Genomic DNA, 26,908 nt, shown 5'->3' on the forward strand with positions numbered 1-26,908 from the left:
AATAATTAAAACGACAGTTACTCTTGAAGCTTTCCATAATGCGAGCGGTGTGTGGCATCAATGGTTAACACAGCCAACACATAGAATCACACAGCCCTACATCTACATTCCCAGATGTGCACTTTGTTTTGCTGGTTTGGTCATTTCCCTCTGCTAAACACACCGGATGTTCCAGGATATGTTTATTACTATGGCGGCTCACTGATTTTTTTTTTTTTTCTCCTGTCCATTAATATTTGCCAGTTTGTTCTGTGAACCATAACCACCATTAACCAGTTGATCATTACTGCTGACAATCCCTACTTGTTAGAAAGGTTCTTTAAACAGATTTGCGCGTAGTCTTGGCAGTAAATGTTCAGTTTCCCTGTAGCGCCACCACAGGTGAAATTCGGTATTACATACATGCTTATTCAAACCAATTGTCTGTCTGGGTAATGCAGGACAGAGTGAGATGCTCTTCATCATCACTATCCTCTCTGACCCTTCAAAAATTTTTAAGAATGGGACAAGAGAAATAATTGAAATGGAAAATGTCTTCAGAAAATTACCTTTTATTTAAATCATGTTTTTTTGTTAAATGTATTTGGGTTTTTTCTTTCACAATCTTTTTTTAGAAACTTTGAAAACTTGCAATTCTCACACTGGCCACTTGGGCTTTTTTTCCTGTTCTTTGAGGGCATTACACTTGCGCATTAGCCACATTGGTCAAACTCTGTCCCTAATTTTTTTGTATTAATGCATCTAATGAGAGGGTGCAAAAGTCGTTTTGAAGGAAGCAGGCACAGCGTCACCTATTGTGGATCTTCTGTTCTCTGTCAAAAAAATGTTGACCTGTCGCTGTAAACCTGCCTCTGATGATAATGAACCTGATGCAAAACGACAAAGTAAAAGAGTCTAAAAAGAAGGCCAAAAGTGACCATTGTAAGATTACAAAAAATTTGCGTGTATTTTAAAATAAAGATCGTAATATGAATAAAAGCTAAGTTTTTTTTTTATAAAATAATACTTATAACACGAGAAAAATTATCTCTAAAAATAATTAAAAAAAGTAATAAAAAAAAATAATAAATAGAAACTATCAAACAGATGTCTCCTGAAGCTGTAGACCAGACATTAGGCATTAGTGTATTCGTCATTGATCAGTGAGTCATCGGACCTGCGTCATCGCACTGCATTAATTGTGTACTGTTCCGCCACTATGACTTTTATAATGACGGGATGCCGCCCAGTCTCCCATCCACATCTGCTATTGCTGAGTGTTTGTCGGAGGCTGAAAGTGAATGGCTGGACAATTGTACATGCATTGCACACAACCATTGAATCCGTACTGGATAAATAGGTCCCCGATTCATTACTGTTACTGTTTGATGACTCTTCGTTTGAGAGCCCCCCCCCCCCCCGTGCACGCTGGAATACTCAAACAAGTTGCCATTAGAGGGTAGAGGCTATGGTTCCTGCGGCAAAATCTGCCCCTATCCTTGAAACAAGCATCATCAGTGACCTCCGTTTCAGGGGCTGGGCTTGTCCCTGCTCTGCTGAGCTTGTGTTGGTTGTGATTTCCAACATCTGCTTAGTAGGATCTTGTCACTGTGCAATATGCACAGTGACAGTGCGCTCACTTGCCAGCTCTGATCAGATGTAACTAGCAGACAAGAGAGCGCACTGTCAGTGCACATCATAAGGAGAAAACCCAGCAAGCAGAGACCAACACAGCATCTGCAGGTGACTTCACACCTAAATCTGCACAGGAGCCAATGAAGAAAAAAATAGGAAAAAATCCAAAATCTGCTTACTTACTTACTTTTTCTCAACTATCTCTAAATTTTTAAAATGATGATATTTTCCTATATGTTTTTCAGGCTGTTGGAGAGCGATTTATCATAAACCACCACATGGGACCTACATGTCCTCCATACCACCAGTATCCTTACAGCCCCCCTGCCATGATGTACGCGGGATATGAGGACTGGCCCATCTGTTATCCACCACCAGTTGTTGGTCCGGAGCACAGTCAGGTTCAGAATCTGCCCAATGTCCCACCGGTGAGTCTCCAATGGTCCTCGAGTTTCCTCTTCATTCACTTTTCTTCATCTGTATCTTTTCTAATGATCTTTCTTTGCAGCCCGCATATCAGTGGCGAGCAACTACCGCTCCTCCAAGACCTTTCAAGGCAAAAGAGGTCCCCAAACCTAAAAAGAGGGAGACTGGTAAGTAGTAAATATCACATTTGGAAAGGGGGTCTTCTCAAGTTTGAAACTCATCCCCGATGCATTGGATAAGGGATAGCTTTCCGATTAGTGAGTGTCTAACAGTCAGTCGTGACCACCAGCAATCCCGAGAACCAGGACACTGAAGAATCTCGTGTGAAAGGAGCAGTGATTGATCTTAATCAGCCAAATTCAGCTTGTGTGTGCTGCTCAGTTTTGGGGTCAGTTCCAGATTTATGCCGGCCAGTTGACATCAAAGGCTCGGTGGGCCACTTGTCACTTTTGATTTTTTCCTCCTAGGAGAGATTTTTTTTTTTTTTTTACATTTTTCGCTCACTAGAGTTGCTTGATGGCGAGATCGTTTTTTTTTTCTCAGTACGCTGCATGTTCAGTGGTCGTCACAAATTGAAACCTGGGCAGAGGGGGCCCCCAGAAGCCATTACCCAAGAGGTTGGCTGACCTTCTGGATCCCCCACCGATCTTAAATTCTGGAAAATCTGTTTAGGAAGCTTTTCGGAGCCGCATGTTTATATTCTGTTCATTACCATTTTAGATGCCACAAAGAAAGGAGCTCAGAGCGCTCAGCGGCAAACCTAAGGATCTGCAGAGAAGACGCTGTATTCACTGATATTCACTCTTCCTCCTGGCTTGGTGTGAGGTCTTTCCACAGCCTTCCATTCCTAAACCATATGAATGAAGAGCAGGAACAGGTCGGTCATGACCAGGAAACGGACAGAGCGCACCTGGATGACTTGGTGCGGTGCATTATCTGGATACATGGAGTATACCTGCATATATACCACTAGTCTTTCCTGTGTATAGAAGGAGGAGAGCGGCACATATTTGTTTATATTTTTAATTAAGTAGAAAACTGTAATATTCTGTTTAGCGAACAGAGTCTTTACCTCAATGCAAGAGATTTAATAATGTAACAATATAATAAAATTCCTCCTATATTTTCTCTATTTTTACTATTCCCTTCAGTCCATCTTTCCGCTTTTCTGTCTTATGTAAACCCTGCCTTATATTTTATCCTTTCTTCTGTCCTCCTCATCTCTCTTCCTTCAAATCCTTTCCCTATCTCCCTTTTCTACATGTTCACTCTTTTTAACATCATACCGCCCCCCCCATCTTTTCTTCCGTTACCTTTTCTCACTCTCCTTATTTTCCTTCTTATTCTCCCTTTCACTCTTAGCTTTCTGTTCCCCTCTTTTTTCCTTCTTGTTCCCTCTTTCTCTTTTCTGTTCCCCTCATTTTTTCCTTCTGGTTTCACTGTTGCCCGCTTCTTTCTTGTTCCCCCCTTTCTCTTTTTTTCTGTTCCCCTCTCATCCTTCTTGTTCCCACTTTTCCTTATTCCCTTTCTTTTTTTTTTTCTTTCTGTTCCCTCTTTTTTCTTTCTTGCTCCCCCTTTCTCTTTTCTGTTCCCCTCATTTTTTCCTTCTGGTTTCTCCATTGCCTGCTTCTTTCTTGTTTCCCCCTTTCTCTTTTTTTCTGTTCCCCTCTCATCCTTATTGTTCCCGCTTTTCCTTATTGTTCCCCCTTTCTCTTTTTTTTTTCTTTCTGTTCCCTCTTTTTCTTTTTTGTTCCCCCTTTCTATTTTCTGTTCCCCTCATTTTTTCCTTCTTGTTTCCTGTTTCCCGCTTCTTTCTTGTTCCCCCGCTTTCTCTTTTTTCTTTCTGTTCCCCTCTCTTCCTTCTTGTTCCCTCTTTTCCTTCTTGTTCCCCTGCTTTTCTCACTTTCTCTTTTCTGTTTCCTTCTCTTTTCCTTCTTGCTCCCCCTTTGTCTTTACTTTCCTGTTCTCTTTTCCTTCTTGTTCCCCCCTTTCCCTTGCTTTGTTTCATAGTGTCATCTCTCCTCTTTCCTTCTATCCACCCTCATTTTCCTTGATTCTCATTGACAATTTTATAAGATTGGGTCAAGAAATAAGCCAAAGATATATACAGATATTTTGCATTTCAGGAGAGGGAAAAGAAACCTGAGTATATTCCTGCACTTACTACAGTAGCGACAAAATACAATGGACGCCCAGTGGGGAATACATAGTACAGGTTCATTGTGAGTCATTAACCAACATAAATCGCAGAGACTGGACTCCGTTTTTGATAAGTGCATCCTAACTTACTGTACCTGCAGGTGGGAGAAGAAGAAATACAATACTTGTACAGTTTCTGCTGATTACCAGCTGTTTCTATGGACCCGCAGAGAAGATTGCAGTGAGCTGGTGCCATCTACTTCTCCATCCCACTCTGCGTGATCGTTGCCCTCAGGCTACATGGACTGATCCATTTTAATGTTATATTAAAAGAAATATTTGAGTTCTTAATGTTAAAGTGTAGGAAACCAATTCTGAAAAAAAGCTTAAACGTCTCACTGCAATGGTGGCCCCCATAAGGAGGTAGTGACTAAGGCAGGGGGTGTAGGAGACATGCTCATCCGTGCTGGGCATTGATGTAATTATATGTCAAACTAGATCATTCAAGTGCTGGAAATGTCATATTTTACCTTTTTTTTTTTTTTTTTCTTCTTCTGTACGAGATTAACAGCAGTAAATCAACAGAACTGAAATGAATGTGAATTGAACCTTAAAGAATAAACGCAGAGGACGCATTTATAACCTATTCCCAAGAATATTGGGATCTTTCATTATTTTGTATGTAGCCTGTGTACTATAAGCAGGTGGTAATCCAACCAAGGCTGAAGGTTGTCCAATGTTTTGGAAGCACAGAGGTCGCAAAGTCTTGAGGCGTTTATGATTAATGGTTCGGGCTCATGAGGAGGAACTAAATTTCGTCTGGCCCAGTTTGGTCTCTATATGGACAATGTAGTCTTCTAGACCCTAAGATCAGACGGAACCTTGTTTAGAGTGGTTCATCATATTGTTGAGCTTGGTTGACATTTGTATTCAAACCAACCAAGATTCTCCATAAGCCTGTCCTCTGAGTTGGACCACAGAGATGGTGGCAGAGCCAAAGCCATAGAAGATGCTGAGATATAGGACCTGGTGTGTACAGAGGCAATGTCCTTTCTCCTAAATGAGGCGACACTTGTAGTATAAATGTCACGTAGTAGGAGAATCTCTATTACCCAACAATTTTGGATAGAGTTTGTTCAAAATTGCGTAAGAGGCATTTGTTGTTGTAGGGTGGTTCCTAGGAAGGTCTTAAGACCTCCTACAAGCAGAGACCCGAAATTTGGAAGGGACATGTTTGTGTTCTAAGAAAAGTTATTTTTGGAGATGGTTTTGCAAGTGAGAAACATTACAGAATGTGTAGACCCAGTGCGTCATTGTGTTCATTACTTTTACCTTATTGATGGTCAGAAGATTTTTTTTTTTTTTTTCTATGTCGACCAGTTACGAATTGAGTGGTTTGATCATCCAATTTGGAGAAAATATGAGTTGGAAAGATTGAATATTGACAACATGGAATACAAAATTTTGATGGTGAGGAGAGGTCAGGAAAGACGTACGGAGGCTCTAGGAGTTTGAGATGCATCATTTTTTGACAAGTGCCTTCTTCATTTGCTTATTTCAGATTTGAGATGAGTGGATTGACCCACCCAACGTCTAGCCTAGAAATCACAATCGTCTGATGACTTGCCTAACATGCTTTCAAGTGTACAAAAAAACCTGAAATTGAATCACAGACTTGGTGGTCGTCAGCTACTCTGTAGGTTCTGCCAGCATAGTCCCTAATAATCCATGGGTCACTTACCTGTTAATGGTGATATCCAACTCAAAAACGAGCTCTCTGTGTCACCACTTGTGTGAAGGGGCTGGATGACTGGCTCATTGGAATAGATAAGACTGCCCCATACTCTGTCAATGGCTGTGCATCGATAAGGGGGCTGGCTAAGGCTGGTTTCACATTAGTATTTTTGTGCAGCGCATTGTGCGCTATTGGTCGCATGTGACATGCTTACCTATGTTTAACAGGGCGTGCGCATGGTCTTGTCTTTGCACGTGTTCGTATGCGTTTTCGTGCGCATGCGTTTTTTTAAGGTGTGCGCCAGAAGCAGCAACCTGTTGCATTTTTGGGTCAGCCGAAAGGCGTCAAAAATACGCTTGTGCACGGAATGCGACAAAATAACTAATTACAGTCTATGGGAAAGCAGCCGTGCGCATGGACATGCGTTTTCGGCGTAAAAATGTGTAGACACTGGTTTTAACCCCTAGAGAACGAATGCGCATAAAAAACACAAACACTTTAAAGACGCATGATGCGTCTTTTGCATGCGTTTCTATTGCGCACGATGCGCTTCACAAAAAACCGCTAATGTGAAATTAGCCTTAGAGAGGGGTAGATGACTGGTTTATTTCAATAGCTAAGCCAGCCCCTTTATCTATGCACAGCCATTGACAGCAGGGCTGTGGAGTCGGTAAGCCAAACCTCTGACTCCGACTCCTCAATTTCCATGACTCCCGACTCTTACCAAAATGGACTCCGACTCCACAGCCCTGATTGACAGAGTATGGTGCAGGCTTAACTATTCCCGAGCAGCGCACTCCTCAGTGATCACTGGGGGGGTCTTAGGACCTGAACCCACCAATTTGCAAGCTTTTAAAGTGCCTACAAAATAATATAGATTTCAAAGAAACACATTCATTTACTTTTTTTTTTTTTTTCTCTTCTATCTCCAGCGGGGCAACCCTTTTTTAAATCCCTCAATCTAGGAAATTAAAGAGACAGTGGTGGTGGGTGGGTGGGGATTTATCAATACTGGTGGGTTGTTTTTTTTGTTTTTGTTTTTTCCCGGCAGTCTTCATCCAGAGTAAGATATGCCATTCATTAATACACCTTGTTATGAACTTGGCTCCTTTCAGCTGCCCATGCACCAGAAAATGTACTCCAGAAATGGACTGGAGTACATCTCTGCTATAATTTATTCCATAAATCATAAAGGAGGGGTTTAATAGAAAGAGAAAGGTCTATTTTTTGAAAAGTTGTAAGAGCTGGCGTTAAAAGCTTTTGTTGCGCAAACGTTTTGGACTTTTTAGTGCAAGTTTTCTGGTGTAAAGTGTGTGATGATTTTGGACCCTATGACTTGTTGGGGTGGGAGATGGGGGTGTTCCCTGGAGACTGGAGGGGAGACACCGGTTACCACTTCAGCATCTTTTGATCGTCTTTTCTTCTGTGGTCTTGTGAGAGGCAGGTCTTTTTTAGCCTTTAGTCTGAACCCTTGACAGAAAGCAGAACGGACTTCAGAAAAAAAGAAATCCATAAACTCATAAGTCCGTGATGACGCAGATTCTGTCTGCCTAAAGCCTGTGACAAGTAACAAATGTCCCTGCACTCGGCTTTCAACAGTAGTTGATAGAATCTTTAAAAATAATCTTTAGAATTCAGATTTAAAGGGGTTATTTAAATCCCAGGACCGGTACCACCCTTGTCTGTGGGCTTTGTCTACTATTAAAAAGGATTGAACTGCACTACCGAACACGGCCTGTGAACAGAGGTGGTGCTGTTTCTGGAAACCCAAATAAATCCTTTTTTTTTTTTTCCTTTAAGGGGAACCTGTCATGGTGTTGGAACTGCGGATATGTTATAGAGCAAGAGAAATTGAGCAAATTAATATATAGTTTTCTTGGTAAAGATCGTGAAGAACTTTTATTTTACTCATGCATACAGTGATGGCTCTCAATGACTTACTAGGACCGCCCACTGGACTCCTAAGCATATAACAAGGATTTAAATTAATAAAATAAAAGATATACTGATTTTTTTTTTATTCCAAATTATATATCAGTCAGTTTAGCTCCCTGCTGGTAGATAATTTGACAGATTCCCTTTAATTGTCCGCTGATACATGTACTTTTGATCATGGATCCATAGGGGTTGTATGTGAGCACTGTATTAAACTGTTACTTAATGGCTGTACAGTACACTGTTGGGAGATATAACCATGCATGTAATTCTCTGTAAAAGCCTGTATGTTATATAATTTTATATATATATTTTAAGCCTAGTGTCACTTTCCGTGTATATTAATAAAGTTTTTTTCAAGTGAGTTTTTACTATTTTGAATGCACCACAACTTTAGCAGAAAATATTGCATTGAGTTTTTAGACCTGTATATTATGTGCAGCTCATTTGACAAAGGGGTGTGGTTTAAAGAGAAGAATGAGCCTGGCCTAAAAAGCCTAAAATGTGATTATATGCAGAAAATTACACAAAAATTTAGAAGCAAAAGAAGTGGTGTGAAGTCAGCGAACCCAAAAGAGGTGTAAACTTATGTTCCATTAGAAGCCACAGTGATAAATTTGGTGCATTTTTGGACAGTAGCCTTAAAGGGAATCTCAGCAGATTTTTGCTATGTAACTTGACAACAGCATGATGTAGGAGCTGGGAGCCTGATTCCAGCGATGCGTCACTTGGTTTACTGGGTGCAGCAGTTGTGATAGAATCCGTTTTCTCTGCAGCATATTTAGCAGAGCTTGAATGCTGAGCTGTCTGTAACCCCGCCCACACCACTGATTGGTCGCTTTCTGTGTACACTGTGTATATTGACAGAAAGCTGCTAATCCGTGCAGGGGGCGGGGTTGGAGCAGGAAGCATAAGACACCTAGTCATGTTGTGATAAATTCGGACTGATAACACTGATTGTATTGAAACTTCAAAACACAACCTAATAAGTGACACATCACTGGAATCTGGATCTTTGTCCCTACATCATGATGCTCTCAGATTATATAGCAAAAACCTGCTGCCAGATTCCCTTTAAATTCGCACCACAAATTGCCATCACATTGTTTTCCACCAAGCAAGACCGCAAAACGTTGTGTACGAATAGACAATGTTTATTGAGTACCTGCACAAATAAAGCTTCACCATTGAGCTCGAGCAGAAGACCTCAGGTTCCCCCGGAGAGTCCATCCCAGATTGGTAGAGTTGCATGAATGCACTGAACAGCAGTCTACCAAACATTCTGGTTTCTAGATAGGTCCCACACACTTGTGCTTTCTGACCTATCCTTCATACTGATGGCATCTCCAAAATCCCTTCCGTCTCCCACCAACTGCTCAAAGATCTGGCACAAAAGAGCACAAATCTATATCTATGTATACACAAGCTCCAGAATATTAAGCACGAAGGGGTCTACTTCTCCCTTTCCATCCTCATAATCCTTTGAAGTTCCGACTGGGATTTCATGTAAGTGATCAAATCTCTCCTGACGTGGTTGACCGTCGTTCGGGGATGCCATCTTTTCACGGGACGTCCGTCGGGCCCAACGAGGAATTTCTCAAAGTTCCACTTGATATCGTTGATTTTCAGATCGTCCCAAAAGAGACGATTTAATGGTTGACCTAAGACATCGCCAACAGGGGGACAGGAGTTCTGAGAAGAACACATGAGGAGCATGTTATTACATGTTATTTAGAGACGTTCCTGGGTTATACTCTCAAACACACAAACTAAATCCTTATTCAGATGTCCGCATACGGACCGTGGTGCATGGAAAGGCTCCAGATCTCCTGATCAAAGCTTGGTAGCCTCACCGGAATACATAGGACCATCAAGTTCAGGTCAGGAGTCCTGCAGCCAGTCCTTGAATCATGGTCCGTACAGGGACATCTGAATGAGAAGTTAGGCTTGCATGGGAGTTTTTTTGTTAAGCAGACTTTCCACAAAAACTCTTGGGACAACTAATCCAATTAATTTCCACTGGAAATCAATTTTGTAGTTCGTATATGGTTATTTGCACAATCCTTTTTTTTTTTTCTTTTCAGGTGGATCGAAAAACCCACCAGAAAAAGCTGTGAGTTTTTGAGAAAAAAGGCCAAAGGACGCTGGAAACATGCTTGACAAAAATGTCAAAAAAGGGCTCTGAAAATGAAAAATAAAGCTAACAAAATCCAAACAAACACCATAACAAAATGGTTTCCTCTTGAAAACCGTGTTTGGTTCAACTGCCTGAAGATGTTCTGTGCGCGTGACTTTTTTTTTTAAAAAGAACGTACATGACACTTCGTTGAAGTTGTTACTGAAGGAAACCTCCACCATACTTTGCACTGTCCAAAAGGCTGCAAAGAACCCTTCAGTAATAAACACTCCTCCAAAAATAAGAGTTTCCGGAAGAGTTATCTGCTTGAAAAATTGATGGATTTTGAAAGCCTCCAAAAATTCTATGTGCACGTACATTTACTATGGATTATGTCATGAGAAACCTGCTGGGACTCAATTGTGTACTTCAGGCTCATACCAGGCCATATGAGGCACAGTCATGGTTGGTCCCATCTCCTTAGCTATTGTGTGAGGAGAACTCTCTTTAATAATTGTTGGGGATTAGTGATGAGCAAACATGTTATCGGAGTGTCTTCGGTGTGCTCGAATAATATGTTTGAGACCCAGCAGATGCATGATTTTTGGCTGCTAGACAGCCTCAACGCATGCCGGGATTGCCTAATGGACAGCCGCGAATCATGTTGGCGCGGGGACTCAAACATCTTATTTAAACACGCCCAAAATACTCTGATCACACCCAAGCATGCTTGGCAAACACGTTATCCGAGCACGTTTTCTCATCGCTAGTGGGGAAGCATGAGAACAATACCAAGCCCTTTTGTCCAACGTGGCAAAAACCAGAGGTGCCCATCCTCAGCTGTCGACTGCTATTCCTCCATACTGTTCAGATGCGTGTGCATGGTTTTGTCAATGGGGAAATAAAACCTTCAAAATCAACATGCCCAATCGTTTTCCCCTGACCTTCTTTTGTCTGGGAAGAATGAAAAGGTCCATACACGCAAGATAGTCAGCTGGTCTGTCCAAGATATGCAGGATCGGCCAACTGACCCAAGCATGTCCCCCTCATCAAGACTGGTGTGGTTATTTCTGGTCTTCATGAATCGGGGCCTATGTCTTTGAAGGTGGCTCTAGTTGTAAGCTGACTGATAATCGTTAACTGGCCAACAACTATCATGGCCAACTCAAAAAAAACTACACACGTATCAGATGAGGATTTCAATATGGAAGCTCGAAATGTAATTGTTGGACACCTCGACATTGGCAGTCTGCGTTTTGAACCTGGAAAGTTGTAGATACCTTCAAAAAGGTAAATACTTTCTGCTCTTTCTTCCCGTTAACGTCTCCTTTTTCAAACATCTGGAAATTTGGAGTGAAGCCACTACCAGGACGGATATATCTGTAAGAAACAAAGAAGATCGGCGTGCATATTACATTATAGAACATTACAATGTCACAGCATGACCGGAGAGTTATATTTCAATGGTTGGAGAGCCGCTGGTTGAAGACCACTGCCCAAAGCTGCATTCACAATGTCCATGTTTCAGATGTTTCATGGTCCGTGATTTCCAGACTGGCCACGGGTCTGACTGTTGAGCTTGGGTTTGGAAGCCTGCGGACATCTGAATATAGCCTAATCCTTATACTTTTCATGTTACAAACTTCTAACATGGCTTCTGTACCACCAGCTGAATGGTTTAGTACTTACTTCAATCCTAGAGGAATTTCTTCATTACTTCCAGGTTCTTGTAGACCAAATTGGTTGCAAGGAAACCCCAAGATGACCAACCCATTGGGTTCTAGTTCTTCTTGTAGTGCATTCAGTTCTGAAAACGACAGCAAGTATAAAAGGCATTATTTGGTGTCTAAGGGGTAATGTCTCTCCTAATTTGCGTATTTAATTTCTTAGAGGAGCAGTACAAGGCCTATAAGTCTCTTTACACTGGCATGTCAAGCATGTCACTCTCCAAAAGGGGAGATGTTAGCCCTTAGACCCCAATCCGAGGCCCCTCATATAGCTAAATCAGATCTCTTGCTTTGCACTGAGGAGAGGAAAACACCCCAAAACACGAGTCTACAAATAGAGATCCAGGTTTGGCTTTTAACCTAATCTCTAAGTCATGTGGCAAGGTTAGTTAAAGGGTTGATATTGACTTTTTATTGCTACTTCCAATAGGTGGCACTAGAGTTCAAGTCCTCTTCCTCTCTTAAGAGGCAATTTGCATAAAGACATTTTTTCTTATTTATAACATCTGTCCTTATATACACAGCCCAAGCTATACAGTACGATGTCAACAAGAATTCCACTGGGAAAGAAGCAGAACGAGTTGTACTTTTGAATGACACCATTGATGTTACCATATAGTGCACTGGAAAATGGGAAAAAAATTAAAAGTGAGGTTAAATGCCAAAAAAAAGTGCAATTCCACAATTGTTTTTTGGGTTTTCTATTTACCTTGTTTACTATATGGAAAAACTGACCTACTATTATGATTTCCCAGGTTGGTACAAGCACGCAGATACCAAACATGTATAGTTTATTTTCTATTTACGGTAAATGGTGAAAATTTTTTCAAAAATTTGTATGAAAAAAAGTTTTTGCGATTGTTGCCATTTTCCAGGACACGTACCATCTCCATTTTTCGGGATATGGGGCTGGGTGATGCTTATTTTTTGCGCCCTGAGCTGATGTTTCAATTGGTACTATTTTGGGGTAGATATGATGTTTTGATCGCCTCTTATTGAATTTTATTTCAATGTTGTGGCAGCCAAAAAAAACCTCATAATTCTGGCTTTTTTATTTTTTTCTCTACAAAAAAGGGAAAAATAAGTCTGCAAAGCACTGTGATCACCGAAATATACACAATATACTTTATTGTAATACAAGAACAAATCTAGACAAACAATAAAACAAACAAAAATCCAAAAGGAACTATAAAGAATCTAGGTGTGTCCGTAATAGGGCTAACACCTCTCGTGCCCTGAAGGTGACAACAAGGAGCCCCTTATGCAAAATACGGCCGTATAGAAAAAATATTTGTTGTCTCGTTACGCTGTTTACCGATCGGTTTAATTTCTTTTATATTTTGATAGATCTGACGTTTCTAAATGCAGCGATACCAAATATGTAATTTTTTAAATTGATTTATTTTCAATGGGGCAACAGGGTAGCAATGTGAACTTTTGTGGGTTTTTTTAAAAAAAAATTTCACTACTTACTTTATTTAATAGTCCCCTTAGGGGACTTGAAGCTGCGATTATTTGATTTCCTGTGCTATACATAGCAGTGCCTCCGAACACAGAAGAAACGCCTAGTTGGACACAAAGCAGAGATTTCACATAGTGCGCTCCAGAAGACTAAAATGTGAATATCGCTGCAATGGAGCGACACAGCGTGAAATGGAAAAGAGTGACAGAATCAGGAGAGCTCAGGGATTTTTATAAGGTACTTATCTACATTTTTTTTAAAAAAATGTCCTCTTTAAATCAGTAGGCTGTCTGTGTAAATAACGCATGAAAAATGTGCAAGGTCCACCGAAAGGAGAGCTGTTCTCAATGGCGAATAATGAAGGTCCTGAATCAGCGGCCACCTCTGCAAACTCAGTATTCCAGAAAAGGATTGTTACTGATATTAACTCCAACATAATTGGGAGGAAACACAAAGGACTGCACTGCACCCGCACATCAGCTACAGAGCTCCTATTGACACAACACTGTTCAATATTAGCTTGTTAAACTCTTTTATTCTTCACACTGAACGCTAATTGCACGGACAATACAACCGATCCAAAAAGGTCACAGTGAGAAAACAGGTGTCGTGTTGGAAAATCGTTTAAAGGGAATGTCCACTTTGGACAATCCCTATTTGAAACAGATCTCCTTCAAAATACTCCTTCATGTGGATTTTGTTCTAGAATTTGAAGCAGATTGGTTTGAAAAAATGCACATAAAAAAAAATCAGCCTGAACATACCCTAAGGAACCAGGGCCAGTTTCAGCTTCTATATTCTTAAAGGGAATCTGTCTGTAGTTTTTTGCTATGGAATCTGAGAGCAGCATGATGTAGGGGCAGAGACCCTGGTTCCAGCAATGTGTCACTTGCTAGGCTGCTTGGTGCAGTTTTAATAAAATCCCTGTTTTCTCTGCTGTAGATGTAACAGTGCTATAAATACTGAGCTCGGTATAACCCCGCCCACATACATTTATTGGCAGCTTCCATGTACACTGTCATGAAGCAGCCAATCAGTGGTGGGGTTGGAGTTATTCAGATTAGCCTGATTGATCAGCATGTGAGACCTAGTCCTGCAGTGATAATCTCCTGCTGATAAAACACTGATTACAATGAAACTACAGCAAGTGATATGTCCTTGGAATCAGGCTCTCTTACCTGACCTTATGCTGTTCTCAGATTAAATAGCAAAAGCCTGCTGACAGATTCCCTTTAAGATACTGAGATCAAGATGGTTACTGATCAATATCAGCCACAGATCTGAAAACCAGATAAAGCATTATGTCACAACTATTACGAGTATCCCACATAATCAAGTCTGTGGTTTGGCTTTACTCACAACATACCCAGGTACTGCATGGTGAGCCCTCAGTATGTGGCCACGTTCACGAACAGGAGAGTCTTCCCCTTGTACTGTTTAAAGGGGATGAGCCGACTCACTTCTAGCGTGAGGGCTGCGTAGTCGTAGACCGTTCCAGCGACGGAATCGTAGCAGTCAACCTGAGACAAAAACAGATCAAAGACATTAACAACCTCAAAACTCTATGCTGATATTTTGCTACAATGTATCAGTGCAGGGAAAACGTGTCATCCTAGTGTGAACACTCCCTAAGTCTGCATTCTCACTATGAGTGTTTAATGTGTTCTAGTTGTTGTGGAATTTCTGCACCAATTAGTTCCATTTGGTCACTTGGTTTTTTTTTTCGTTGAGTTTTTTAATAAAATGATACCTTGATATCTGCGAACCGATGTCTTAATAAAAACGTGGATTTCTCTGTAATAATATGTAAATTAGCTGTTAAGATCTATGGGCCGGACATAGATCTTCCTGAGAATCTGCCTCCAGGGATTATTATAAATGACAGGGAAAGTTACTAGTATGAGACATGTAATGACTGACAGTCTGCTGTCCTAATTTACATGTCTCACACTGGTGACTCCCACTTTTTTTTTTTTTTTTTTTTTAAATGCTGGAGGCAGCTTCTCCTGGAGACCTATGTCCGGACCATTGATCTTAACAGCTCATTTACATATTAAGAAAAACGTGGATTTCTCTGGTACAAGACGTCGGATCGCAGATATCAAGATATCATTTTATTCAGTTTTATAAGTATACATGTAGCTTTGAAGCCTAAATTATATACCCCGTACTTTTAGTAGACCAGTTTTATCGCAGTGATGCTGCGTTGGCATCATTCTTGTGCTGTAAGCCACACCAGGGGTCAAAAGGCCACACATAAAAACTCACCAGCCTTATGTCCTCCTTTCATATTATTACACTAAAATGCTTATAGACAAAGAAACTGCAGCTGCATCCCCCTCCTCCCTGTCTTCTATTTAACCATATCACTGTAGATTGATTGACTGATTGATTTATTACTACAGAGGGGACACAGATTAATTATCAGGACAAGAAAAACAGACAGGCCGGAGCCATTATAAGGTTATTATTTGTGGCTGCATGAGAACATGAGACATTGGGTAGGAGTCCACAGAAGGTCACAAGGTGACAGGGGAATCAGACCCAACAAAGCAGATGAGCTGAAGACTGCTATTAAAGCAACCTGGGCTTCCATAACCCCTCAGCAGTGCCGCAGGATGATCACCTCCATGCCATGCCGCATTGATGCAGTAATTGATGCAAAAGGAGCCCTGACCACATATTAAGTGCACATTTACTGAACATATATTTCAGTAGGCCAACATTTCGGATTTGAATTTTAAAATCATTTTTTCAAGTATTATAAAGTATTCTAATTTACTGAGATAATGACTTTTGGGTTTTCATTGGCTGTAAGCCGTAATCCTCAACATTAACAGAAATAAACACGTGAAATAGATCACTTTGTAATGACTCTATATAATATATGAGATTCACTTTTTTGCATTGAAGATCTGAAATAAATTAACTTTTTGATGATATTCTAATTTTGGGAGAAGCACCTGTATAAGATGCCTCAAAGAAGGACACTTAGAGGGGTTATTTAGTATTCATACAACCCCATCTGAAATATATTCGGATACTCGCGTGCCGCACCCGTGCCATTCCAGGGATGTCGGTGCTAGGTCTCCCTGCAGCCAATCACTGGCCACTAATGGACTGCTTCAGTTCTCACACTTCCTTCAGAGATCTAAAGTTTGTCCGAAGTAGATGTGATTGAAGCAGCCCAATAGTCCTCTAGTGATAATTTGCTGTTGATAAAAGAGTGATTTTATCAAAACTTCAGTAAGCAGCCCTTTAAGTGACACATCGCTGGTGTGGTGAATGCGAGCCAGGGGAGGATATGGATATCCCCCGCCGTCATCAATCTGTGATGTAGCTTACACAGTCACAGCTCTCTGGCACCTCCCTTACCTTCAGGTCAGTCAGGGAACTGCACCAAGGATAAGTAGTCGCCGAAGAGGCTGCCCTGTTACGTACTGGTGATCGATGCACTCTGTATTGAGGACAGTATATATATCACCAGTCTCAGGCCGGAAATATGTATATAAACCTCCAGTCCATCACTGCCAGGATCCCCCAATAACACCAGAACGGTATGCTGCCACCAGTTCCTCGTTAGATATAAGCCCGGTCCATTACCAAGCTGTATGTGTCACGTTACCGTTCCTTATAGCATGTGGGGCCCAGGGAAGCTCTCGAGTCCACAGGCACCTCCTTAGTTTCTGGTCCATCTCTACACGTGACATGACGCGGCTTCCACGGCAGAACAGTGACACTGGCTAAAGGTGTGTAGCTAGCTTTTAACCCATTGCTTGCCCCCTCCCATATTTGCCACTGCCCCGATGGGCCGGACTGAAATCTCTTCCCATGACCTCCTAGCTGAAATAATTCCCAATATCTAGGATGAGTCATAACTTCCTAGTGAGAGGCCCAAATGGGACGACTGACACTTCTACGGGTTTGTTGGGGCTGGACCGATGTGGGGAATCCAAACTTGGGTCTGCTTAGGCTACTTTCACACATCAGGTTTTCGGCGTCAGGCGCGATCCGGCGTCGTGCCGGAATGCCGGATCCGGCAAATGTTTTGTAAAACCTGAAGTGCCGGATCCGGTTTTCTGCCGGATCCGTCTTGTTCTTGACAGACAAAACCGGATCCATCTCATCCGGTTCATCCGTTTTTCGCCGGATTACGCCGGATCCGGTTTTTAAAATTGACCCTTGTGGCCTTCCGAACGGGATTGGCTACTGGAAAACTAGATATAGCATGTTCCTACAGCCCTTCTTTGACAGGTTGTAGAGAAGAAAGTGCAGGTTGGAGAGAAGAGCAAGTTACTGGCGAAGATGGATGTTGTCATTGGAAATATTACCACTAGAAGTTCTGTGACGGTTTCAGGGACAATTTTCCACTATACTTTATGTCACCTCATGGCAGAGTACACTGGCAGGATGACAGAGTGTGAAAGATTTGTGCCCTAAACTTGTGTACCTTCTGGACCAACAGTATATACCTTTGCCAACCAAAGTTGGCTATCTTGTCATGGTCTTACTATTTATACCTTTAGGCCACAGGTGTGTACCTGGTTGTGTTTTATGCAAAGTATTTCACCTTTTAACAAAAGTTGTGTACATTGTTAGGAAATCACCAACAATAAACACAACTTTTTAGGTGAAATACTTTGCTTCAAACACAACCAGGAACACAACTGTGGCAAAAAGGTAAAATTTACCCACAGTTATATACCTGGTTTTGAATACCTTTTTACCTTTGAAATACCCTGTATTTAACCTTTTTTTTAAAACATAGTTCGCCGCAGAAAGAAATGACAGACAACCATTGTGAAACGAATTTAACTTTTATTTAATTTTTTTTTTTTTAATGTTTTTAAAGTGCAAAAAACTTTTTTAATAAAGGTTTTAAACCCAATGGGCATTTTTATTACAACAAAAAAACATTACAAATCTGTGTACTGTGGGGGTGGAAATACTGCTGGAGGGGCTGCGGGACACTTCGACACTGGGTGTGTGGAGAGAGGACTGGGATCGTGGTGGGGAAGGAACAGTTAGAGGTGAAGGTGTGGAAAAAAACTACAGAATGGGTGGACATGTGGGAAGCAGAAGAGGTGGTGGGCGGTGGAGTGGAGGGTTGGGCAGGGACTGTAGGAGCAGATGATGTTGATGGAAAGTTGTATGGGGAAGGAGTTTGGGACGGGGCAGGAGTTTGGAAGTGGGGAGATGTCTGGTACTGGTGAGGTTGCTGGTATGTAATAGGAGGGGGGAGGATGGAAAGTGGCTGGAGGGGGTGCAGGTGGAGGAACTACAGTGGTGGAGGTTGGGAGGTAACCTGCTGTAGAGCACCGTGGCACGGATGCATTACATGCATCTGCTGGGTAGGAGATAGCGTTTCCATGCGCTCCACAACAGACCTGAAAAAGGTGTGGTTTGGCGAAGATCTTGCTTCTGAATGCATGGTTTGCAGAAGTGTCTTCACCTCCAGAATGCTGGAGTTGATCTGCTGATAGCCTGCGGAGATTTGCTCTGACAAGACTTTGAGACAGTTCTGGAAAGATGCATTCAGATGCAATAACTCTTGCACATAACTCTTTTCCTGACCCCTCTGCCGCCCAGTACCCGCAGGTGTACTAGAGGTGGCAGGGGCAGAAGGGTGGGGGTAAAGGGAAAGCGATCTCCTCACCAGCAGCTTCATGTAATGTAGGCGGCCACGATGCTCCTGTGCTGGTGGATGGGACAGATGGGTCGAATGTGTGGGAAGGTGCAGATGTACCTGGGCGGTCGAAGTGTCCCTCGGTGCCGGTCTCCTCAGGGATCGCCTCAGAAGGGTCCAATCGTGCAGGCTCCCGAGTGCTGCTCACCGTGCTGTGGAATAAAGAGAAAAAAAAAAACAATTAAAATACTGACATGGTATGGCCCTGGCTGAAAAAAAAAAAGTTACATCTAACTTTTTTTTCACATGTGGTGTGTAATATTTACCTTCTGGTGACCATTGTTTCCCGGAGGAACGACAGGGCTTCTGCGTACTTGTACTTGCTCCTGCGTCCTCCAGATCCACTCGGGGCCCGCATCTCTTTATTGAACTCCTTCTTGAAACGATCTCTCACAGACCGCCACCGATTCACAATTCTGTCCCCTGAAACGAGAAAGGAGTGGTTAGTATACAACATCAGTGTTTCCCAAACTCCAGTCCTCATGGTCCCCAGGGGTCATGTTTTCAGGATTTCCATAGTAAATAGAAATCCTGAACACATGATCCATGGGGACCACGAGGACTGGAGTTCGGGAAACACTGGTTTACATCAAGCAACCGGTACTGTATATACTTACGCTCTGTAATCTGGGCCCGAACATCGAGGTCCTCCCAGCGGCCCACAAGGAGCGAACAGATTTCTTCCCAGAGTCGTCGGGTAATGATCAGGTCAGCGTGGCGGCGGTCAGCCATATTCCAGAGCGGCTCCCTTTCTCTGATGAGATCGATGAGGCGGTCCACATCAATCCCTCCATCCTCACCGTCAGAGTCGGGAGCACGCTGTGAAGGCTGTTAAAGAAAAAGACAAAAACATAATTAGCCTCCACAAAAGAAATGAAAAGTGCAAAAAAACAAAGCAAAGATATTTATACTTACACGCTGGTGACCGCCGCGTTGCTGTCGCCGACGACCCTGGGAGGCACTGCGAGGACCTCTTGGCCAAGCACCAGATTGGGAAGACTAGAGAAGAAAACAAAAAATGTTATGTCTTTGGATGTAGGCATTTGTTTGCGGTGTGTGGTCTGCAGAACATTGTTTTCTATGTGTTGTGTGTAGTGTGATGTTGTGTTTCTGCGTTTGATGCAAAAAAACTTACCAATTGTGAGCCCACTCCAGGTGTCTGTCCACCCCTTCCTTCTTCTGGGAGCTCCTCTTCATCTTGTGATTCCTGTTTTGAAATAAAAGTCAATGAATAGACACATATTACAGAGATGATGGATTTTGGAAATAAAAACTTACCGTCAAACGCTGACGATGCGAGGGAGGGCTCCCAGAAGATGTGCTGTCCTGTTGATGGCCAGACTCCATGGCTGTGGGTATTGCTGCTGCTAGTGATGCCATTTCTGCTGCTGCTGCATCTCTTTGGCGGCTGTTGAATAAAGAGAAACAAAGGGCCAATGAATATCTTGATATTCCATGGCCCTAGTTAGGAGGAATGGGGGATTTGATAATTACCGTCTCTCATCTGCTGCTGGACTCCCCTCCTCAGCATGTTCCATTTGCTGCTCCATTTGTGGTGGTGCTGATGGTGCTGCTGCTGCAGATGTCTGCTGCCTTCTCCTGCTCCTGGTTCTTGGTTTGGGTGGCATGTTGGGTGTGGCTGAGGGTCCCATTGTCTTGCTTTTATATATCTCCTGTGGGCAGAGCTACTGAGCATGCTCAGACAAAAAAAACGGATCCGGTGCATTGCGGCGCTCATAGGCTTTCATTGTGTGAAAAAGCCGGACGCGCCGGATCCGGCGTGTCCGGCTTTTTCGCCGGAGACAAAAAACGTTACAGTAGACGTTTTTTCCAGACGCCGGATCGCGACACATTGCCGGATCCGGCGAAAACCGGATGAAACGCATGGCCATCCGGCGCGATCCGGCGCAAGTGCAAGTCAATGGGGGGGGAAACCGGATCCGGCATTGCGCCGGATCCGGTTTCTGTCAAAAGCGCCGGATCGCGCCTGACGGCGAAAACCTGATGTGTGAAAGAGGCCTTAATCATACTTTGCTATCAGAAAAGAAGCTTTACCAACTTCCATCAGCAATCACTTCAGTTTTTATATAACAAGAGTGGATACTATAATAAAACAGGATGCTCTAAATAACGAGATTCCGATATGTAAGGGATGGTGCTGTACATAAGAGGGCATCATGTAATAGGGGGACAGTAATATTCATATTGAGAGGAGACAAATATCTGTAGCTTGGTTGCCATAAACATAGAGGGGCCCAAACATTTTTTTTGCACAGGGGCCCCAAGCTGTCAGTGTACACCCCGGCACTGACTGATTTGCACAAGCTCTCTTCTCTCCATCAAGTTGTGTGGCGCCATATTAGATCAGGGAGCTGCCCTCAATCTGTGCATGTCTACTGCACTCAGTTATATGTACCTGCCATATTGGAGTGGGGAATGCTCACACTCCGGCACAGGCTGTATAAGCTTGTAGATAATTTGAAGATTGCTCTGGTTTCTCAATAGTAAAATATAGGCAAAATAAGCAGAATTACAGATATATCTAGAATATAAAAAAGATGGTATGGGAGTAATAATAGTATAGGAAGAAGAGCCACCTTGTTTGAACAGGGACCTATGTGAACAAAGGGCAATGGCCACATAGCAGATGGAAACTGCAAATACATTGAATCTATCCAGTCTGTTTCTGGTATAAGAAGAAATGGGTGCCATTCGTGGCAGACTGCTAGTTAGTATCCAGATGGTTGTCTGTATCTCTCACCCATTATATGTATTATAATTTAGTGCCGTCTACCAAATTGACAGACACCCATCTATGGGTCTCATCCCTCCAGTGTGACAAAGGATGGGCCATGTATATATGGAGGATACTGGGTCGATACTCTGAAGCTTGCTCTCGTTTGCAGTGTCAGTTTTGTATAGTGCTGCTTTCTTTAGAGGATACTTTAAGCGATATAGATCTATATTTCTATGAGTGCATAAATACTATTATATAAACCCACACAATGAAGGATTTCTTACTATCAGACATTAGGTAGCATTCACACAGGCAGGGCTGTCACCAGGAATTTTGGAGCCCCATATTCTACAGTCCCCTGCCCAGTCTTGGAAAAACTCCACTTCTGCATCACGTCCTCACCAATCACACATTAGTAGTTCCCATCGAACACCAGATCACATACAGCCATCGATTTTTTTAAGCCCCACCACAAGGAAGACTCTTTTGATCGGGCCCTACTCTATTAAACATTTCTTAAAATATTCAATGCTCTTTAGGTACATTTTTAAAAATGACTAATACCACATACAAGGAACAAATTCTGTCATACCATGGCTGGACCACATATTACCACAATATAATGACCAAATAATATTACATACAAGGGATAAATACCACCACACCATGACCAGACCACATAGTGACCAGATACTACAATACTGATCATTAATTTAAAAAAAAAAAAAAACACAATACTAATATTACCATAAGGGCCATTATACCAAAGAGCTCTGTATATACAGTAGTGTAAGTATACAGGTAATACAGTGATCACCAGTGACATTATACACAGTCCCACTGTCTAGTCTTGGAAAAACTCCACTTCTGCATCATGTCCTCACCATTCACACTTTTAGGGTATGTTTCCATGGTCCGGAAACATTCACTATCTGCTGTGGATTGGACGCTGCGTACAGCTGCAGCATCCAAATGTTACAGCATATTGGAGGGGATTTTATGAAATCCCGTCTCCACTATGCGTGCAGGGCTGCATCCGGCGGCCCTGTGTATCTGGACATGCAGTGCGTCTTTCCTGACCGCAGCATGTCTATTTATCTTGTGGAGACACTCCGTCTCCGCAAGATACAGTCATGTGTTAAAGTTTGGGCACCCCTATTAATGTTAACCTTTTTTCTTTATACCAATTTTGGTTTTTGCAACAGCTATTTCAGTTTCATATATCTAATAACTGATGGACTCAGTTATATTTCTGGATTCAAATGAGGTTTATTGTTCTAACAGAAAATGTGCAATCTGCATTTAAACAAAATTTGACCGGTGCAAAGTATGGGCACCCTTATCATTCTTGATTTGAACACTCCTAACTACTTTTTACTGACTTCCTGAAGCACTAAATTGGTTTTGTAACCTCATTGAGCTTTGAACTTCATAGCCAGGTGTATCAAATCATGAGAAAAGGTATTTAAGGTGGCCACTTGCAAGTAGTTCTCCTATTTGATTCTCCTATGAAGAGTGGCATCATGGGCTCCTCAAAACAACTCTCAAATGATCTGAAAACAAAGATAATTCAACATAGCTTTTCAGGGGAAGGATACAAAAAGTTGTCTCAGAGATTTAACCTGTCAATTTCCACTGTGAGGAACATAGTAAGGAAATGGAAGAACACAGGTACAGTTCTTGTTAAGCCCAGAAGTGGCAGGCCAAGAAAAATATCAGAAAGGCAGAGAAGAAGAATGGTGAGAACAGTCAAGGACAATCCACAGACCACCTCCAAAGACCTGCAGCATCATCTTGCTGCAGATGGTGTCACTGTGCATCGGTCAACAATACAGCCACTTTGCACAAGGAGAAGCTGTATGGGAGAGTGATGCAAAAGAAGCCGTTTCTGCAAGCACGCCACAAACAGTCAACTGAGGTATGCAAAAGCACATTTGGACAAGCCAGTTACATTTTGGAAGAAGGTCCTGTGGACTGATGAAACAAAGATTGAGTTGTTTGGTCATACAAAAAGGCGTTATGCATGGAGGCTAAAAAAACACAGCATTCCAAGAAAACACTTGCTACCCACAGTAAAATTTGGTGGAGGTTCCATCATGCTTTGGGGCTGTGTGGCCAATGCTGACACTGGGAATCTTGTTAAAGTTGAGGGTCGCATGGATTCAACTCAGTATCAGCAGATTCTTGACAATAATGTGCAAGAATCAGTGACAAAGTTGAAGTTACGCAGGGGATGGATATTTCAGCAAGACAATGATCCAAAACACTGCTCCAAATCTACTCAGGCATTCATGCAGAGGAACAATTACAATGTTCTGGAATGGCCATCCCAGTCCCCAGGCCTGAATATCATTGAACATCTGTGGGATGATTTGAAGCGGGCTGTCCATGCTCGGCGACCATCAAACTAAACTGGAATTGTTTTGTAAACAGGAATGGTCACAAATACCTTCATCCAGGAACTCATTAATAGCTACAGGAAGCGACTAGAGGCTGTTATTTTTGCAAAAGGAGGATCTATGAAATATTAATGTCACTTTTATGTTGAGGTGCCCATACTTTTGCACCGGTCAAATTTTGTTAAAATGCAGATTGCACATTTTCTGTACAATAAACCTCATTTGAATCCAGAAATATAACTGAGTCCATCAGTTATTAGATATATGAAACTGAAATAGCTGTTGCAAAAACCAAAATTGGTATAAAGAAAAAAGGTTAACATTAATAGGGGTGCCCAAACTTTAACACATGACTGTAAATAACCCTGTCTATGGATACGATGCGGTGATTCTGCATATGTTCAATGAACACATGCGGTATCAAGTCGCATACAAAGGGGGGCGGCACTTTGGGCAGAGCATGTTTCCGCTTTGCCCAAAGTGCTGCCAGCATGCCCCGTGGAGACACACCTTATAACAGTTACCATCTAACACCATATCACATTCACAGCCAGCAGCTTTTGTTTTGGCCAAAAGATTTTTTTAAGCCGCCACCACAAACAGCAAGGTAAACTGTTTTGGCTGGACCCTACTCTAAACTATTAAACATTTCTTAAAATACCTAATCTTTTTAGGTACGTTTTATTTATTTTTCTGTAAATATGTGTCAAACATTTTTTAAAATTACTAATAATACCACATGCAAAGGACAAATACCATCACACTATGACTAAACCACGTAGTGACCGAATAATACCACATGAAAGGAACAAATACTGTATTACAATAGCCGAACCACATACAGTGCCTTGCGAAAGTATTCGGCCCCCTGGAACTTTTCAACCTTTTCCCACATATCATGCTTCAAAACATAAAGATACCAAATGTAAATTTTTGGTGAAGAATCAACAACAAGTGGGACACAATTGTGGAGTTGAACGAAAGTTATTGGTTATTTTAATTTTTTGTTAAGATTCAGAAACTGAAAAGTGGGGCGTGCAATATTATTCGGCCCCTTTAACTTAATACATTGTTGCGCCACCTTTTGCTGCGATTACAGCTGCAAGTTGCTTGGGGTATGTCTGTATCAGTTTTGGTACATCGAGAGACTGAAATTCTTGCCCATTCTTCCTTGGCAAACAGCTTGCGCTCAGTGAGCTTTGATGGAGATCGTTTGTGAACAGTAGTTTTCAGCTCTTTCCATAGATTCTCGATTGGTTTCAGGTCTCGATTTTGACATTCTAACACCTGGATATGTTTATTTGTAAACCTTTCCATTGTAGATTTTGCTTCATGTTTGGGATCATTGTCTTGTTGGAAGACAAATCTCCATCACAGTCTCAGGTCTTTTCAGACTCCCAACAGGTTTTCTTCAAGAATGGTCCTGTATTTGGCTCCATCCATCTTCCCATCAAATTTAACCATCTTCCCTGTCCCTGCTGAAGAAAAGCAGGCCCAAACCATGATGCTACCACCACAAGCCATGATGCTGCCACCACCATGTTTGACGGTTAGGATGGTGTGTTCATGGTGATGAGCTGTGTTGCCTTTATGCCAAAATGTTCAATTTTGGTTTCATCTGACCAGAGCACCTTCTTCCACATGTTTGGTGTGTCTCCCAGGTGGCTTGTTGCCAACTTTAAATGACACTTTTTATGGATATCTTTGAGAAATGGCTCTCTTCTTGCCACTCCATAAAGGCTAGATTTGTGCAGTGTACGACTGATTGTTGTCCTATGGACAGACTGTCCCACCTCCGCTGTAGATCTCTGCAGTTCATCCAGAGTGATCATGGGACTCTTGGCTGCATCTCTGATCAGTCTTCTCCTTGTTTGAGATGAAAGTTTAGAGGGATAGCCGGGTCTTGGTAGATTTGCAGTGGTATGATACTCCTTCCATTTCAATATGATCGCTTGCACAGTGCTCCTTGGGATGTTTAACGTTTTGGAAATCATTTTGTATCCAAATCCAGCTTTAAACTTCTCCACAATAGTATCACGGACCTGCCTGTTGTGTTTCTTGGTCTTCATGATGCTCTGTGCTTCAAACAGAACCCTGAGATTATCACAGAGCAGGTGCATTTATACGGAGACTTGTTTACACACAGGTGGATTATATTTATCATTAATCATTTTAGGAGAACAAAGGATCATTCAGGGATCCACAATGAACTTCTGGAGTGAGTTTGCTGCACTGAAAGTAAAGGGGCCTAATATTGCACGCCCCACTTTTCAGTTTTTGAATTTCCCCAAAAATTTAAAATAACCAATAAATTTCATTCAATTTCACCATTGTGTCCCACTTGTTGTTGATTCTTCACCAAAAATGTATATTTGGTATCTTTATGTTTTAAGCATGATATGTGGGAAAAGTTCCAGGGGGCTGAATACTTTCACAAGGCACTGTAATGTCCGAATAATATTACATACAAGGGATAAATATCGCCACACCATGACCAGACCACAGTGACCGAATACTACAAAACTCATCATTAATTAAAAAAAAAAAAAAAAACACAATACTAATATTACCATTATACACAGGAACTCTACACATAGTATGCAGTGTATAGTGTAAGTGTACAGTTAATACAGGGATCACTAGTGACATTATGCACAGGGGCTCTGTATATAGTATACAGTGTACAAGTAATACAGTGATCACCAGTGACATTATACACAGGAGCTCTGTATATAGTGTTGGTGTGCAGGTAATGGTGATCAGCAGTGACATTATAAACAGGAGCTCTGTATGTTGTATGCAATACACTGACTCAGTGAAATTTGTTTTTGAAGTCCTTCAACTTCTCTTTTTCTTCTTCATCCAGTGCAGACTGACATCACTTCTTCCAGCCAGGACTCGTCTCTGCAGAAAATAAGCACACAGTGCTCAA

The 26,908-nt window shown here is 42.0% G+C and overlaps 2 protein-coding genes across 2 annotated transcripts in view; one reads left to right on the forward strand and one right to left on the reverse strand.

Moving 5' to 3' along the window:
* LOC141083600 (TNFAIP3-interacting protein 1-like) overlaps positions 1–8,213 on the forward strand; it is a 63,214-nt gene extending 55,001 nt beyond the window's left edge. The window contains 3 exon segments of the mRNA XM_073567942.1: positions 1,860–2,042; positions 2,123–2,207; positions 2,761–8,213. Of these exon segments, the coding sequence (XP_073424043.1) occupies positions 1,860–2,042; positions 2,123–2,207; positions 2,761–2,804 (312 nt within the window). The 3' untranslated portion in view covers positions 2,805–8,213.
* A 769-nt stretch (positions 8,214–8,982) lies between these two features.
* On the reverse strand, positions 8,983–14,674 carry LOC141083606 (glutathione peroxidase 3-like). Its single transcript, XM_073567952.1, has 4 exons — positions 14,521–14,674; positions 11,655–11,772; positions 11,246–11,345; positions 8,983–9,541 (listed from the first exon to the last, which is right to left on the reverse strand). The coding sequence occupies exons 1-4, from the start codon at positions 14,531–14,533 to the stop codon at positions 9,302–9,304; spliced, it is 471 nt and encodes a 156-aa protein (XP_073424053.1). The 5' UTR covers positions 14,534–14,674; the 3' UTR covers positions 8,983–9,301.
* Positions 14,675–26,908: the final 12,234 nt, after the last annotated feature.

The sequence above is a fragment of the Dendrobates tinctorius genome, unplaced genomic scaffold (genome assembly GCF_039654945.1).
Source record: "Dendrobates tinctorius isolate UK_male_01 unplaced genomic scaffold, ASM3965494v1 ptg000020l, whole genome shotgun sequence".
Classification (NCBI taxonomy): domain Eukaryota; kingdom Metazoa; phylum Chordata; class Amphibia; order Anura; family Dendrobatidae; genus Dendrobates; species Dendrobates tinctorius.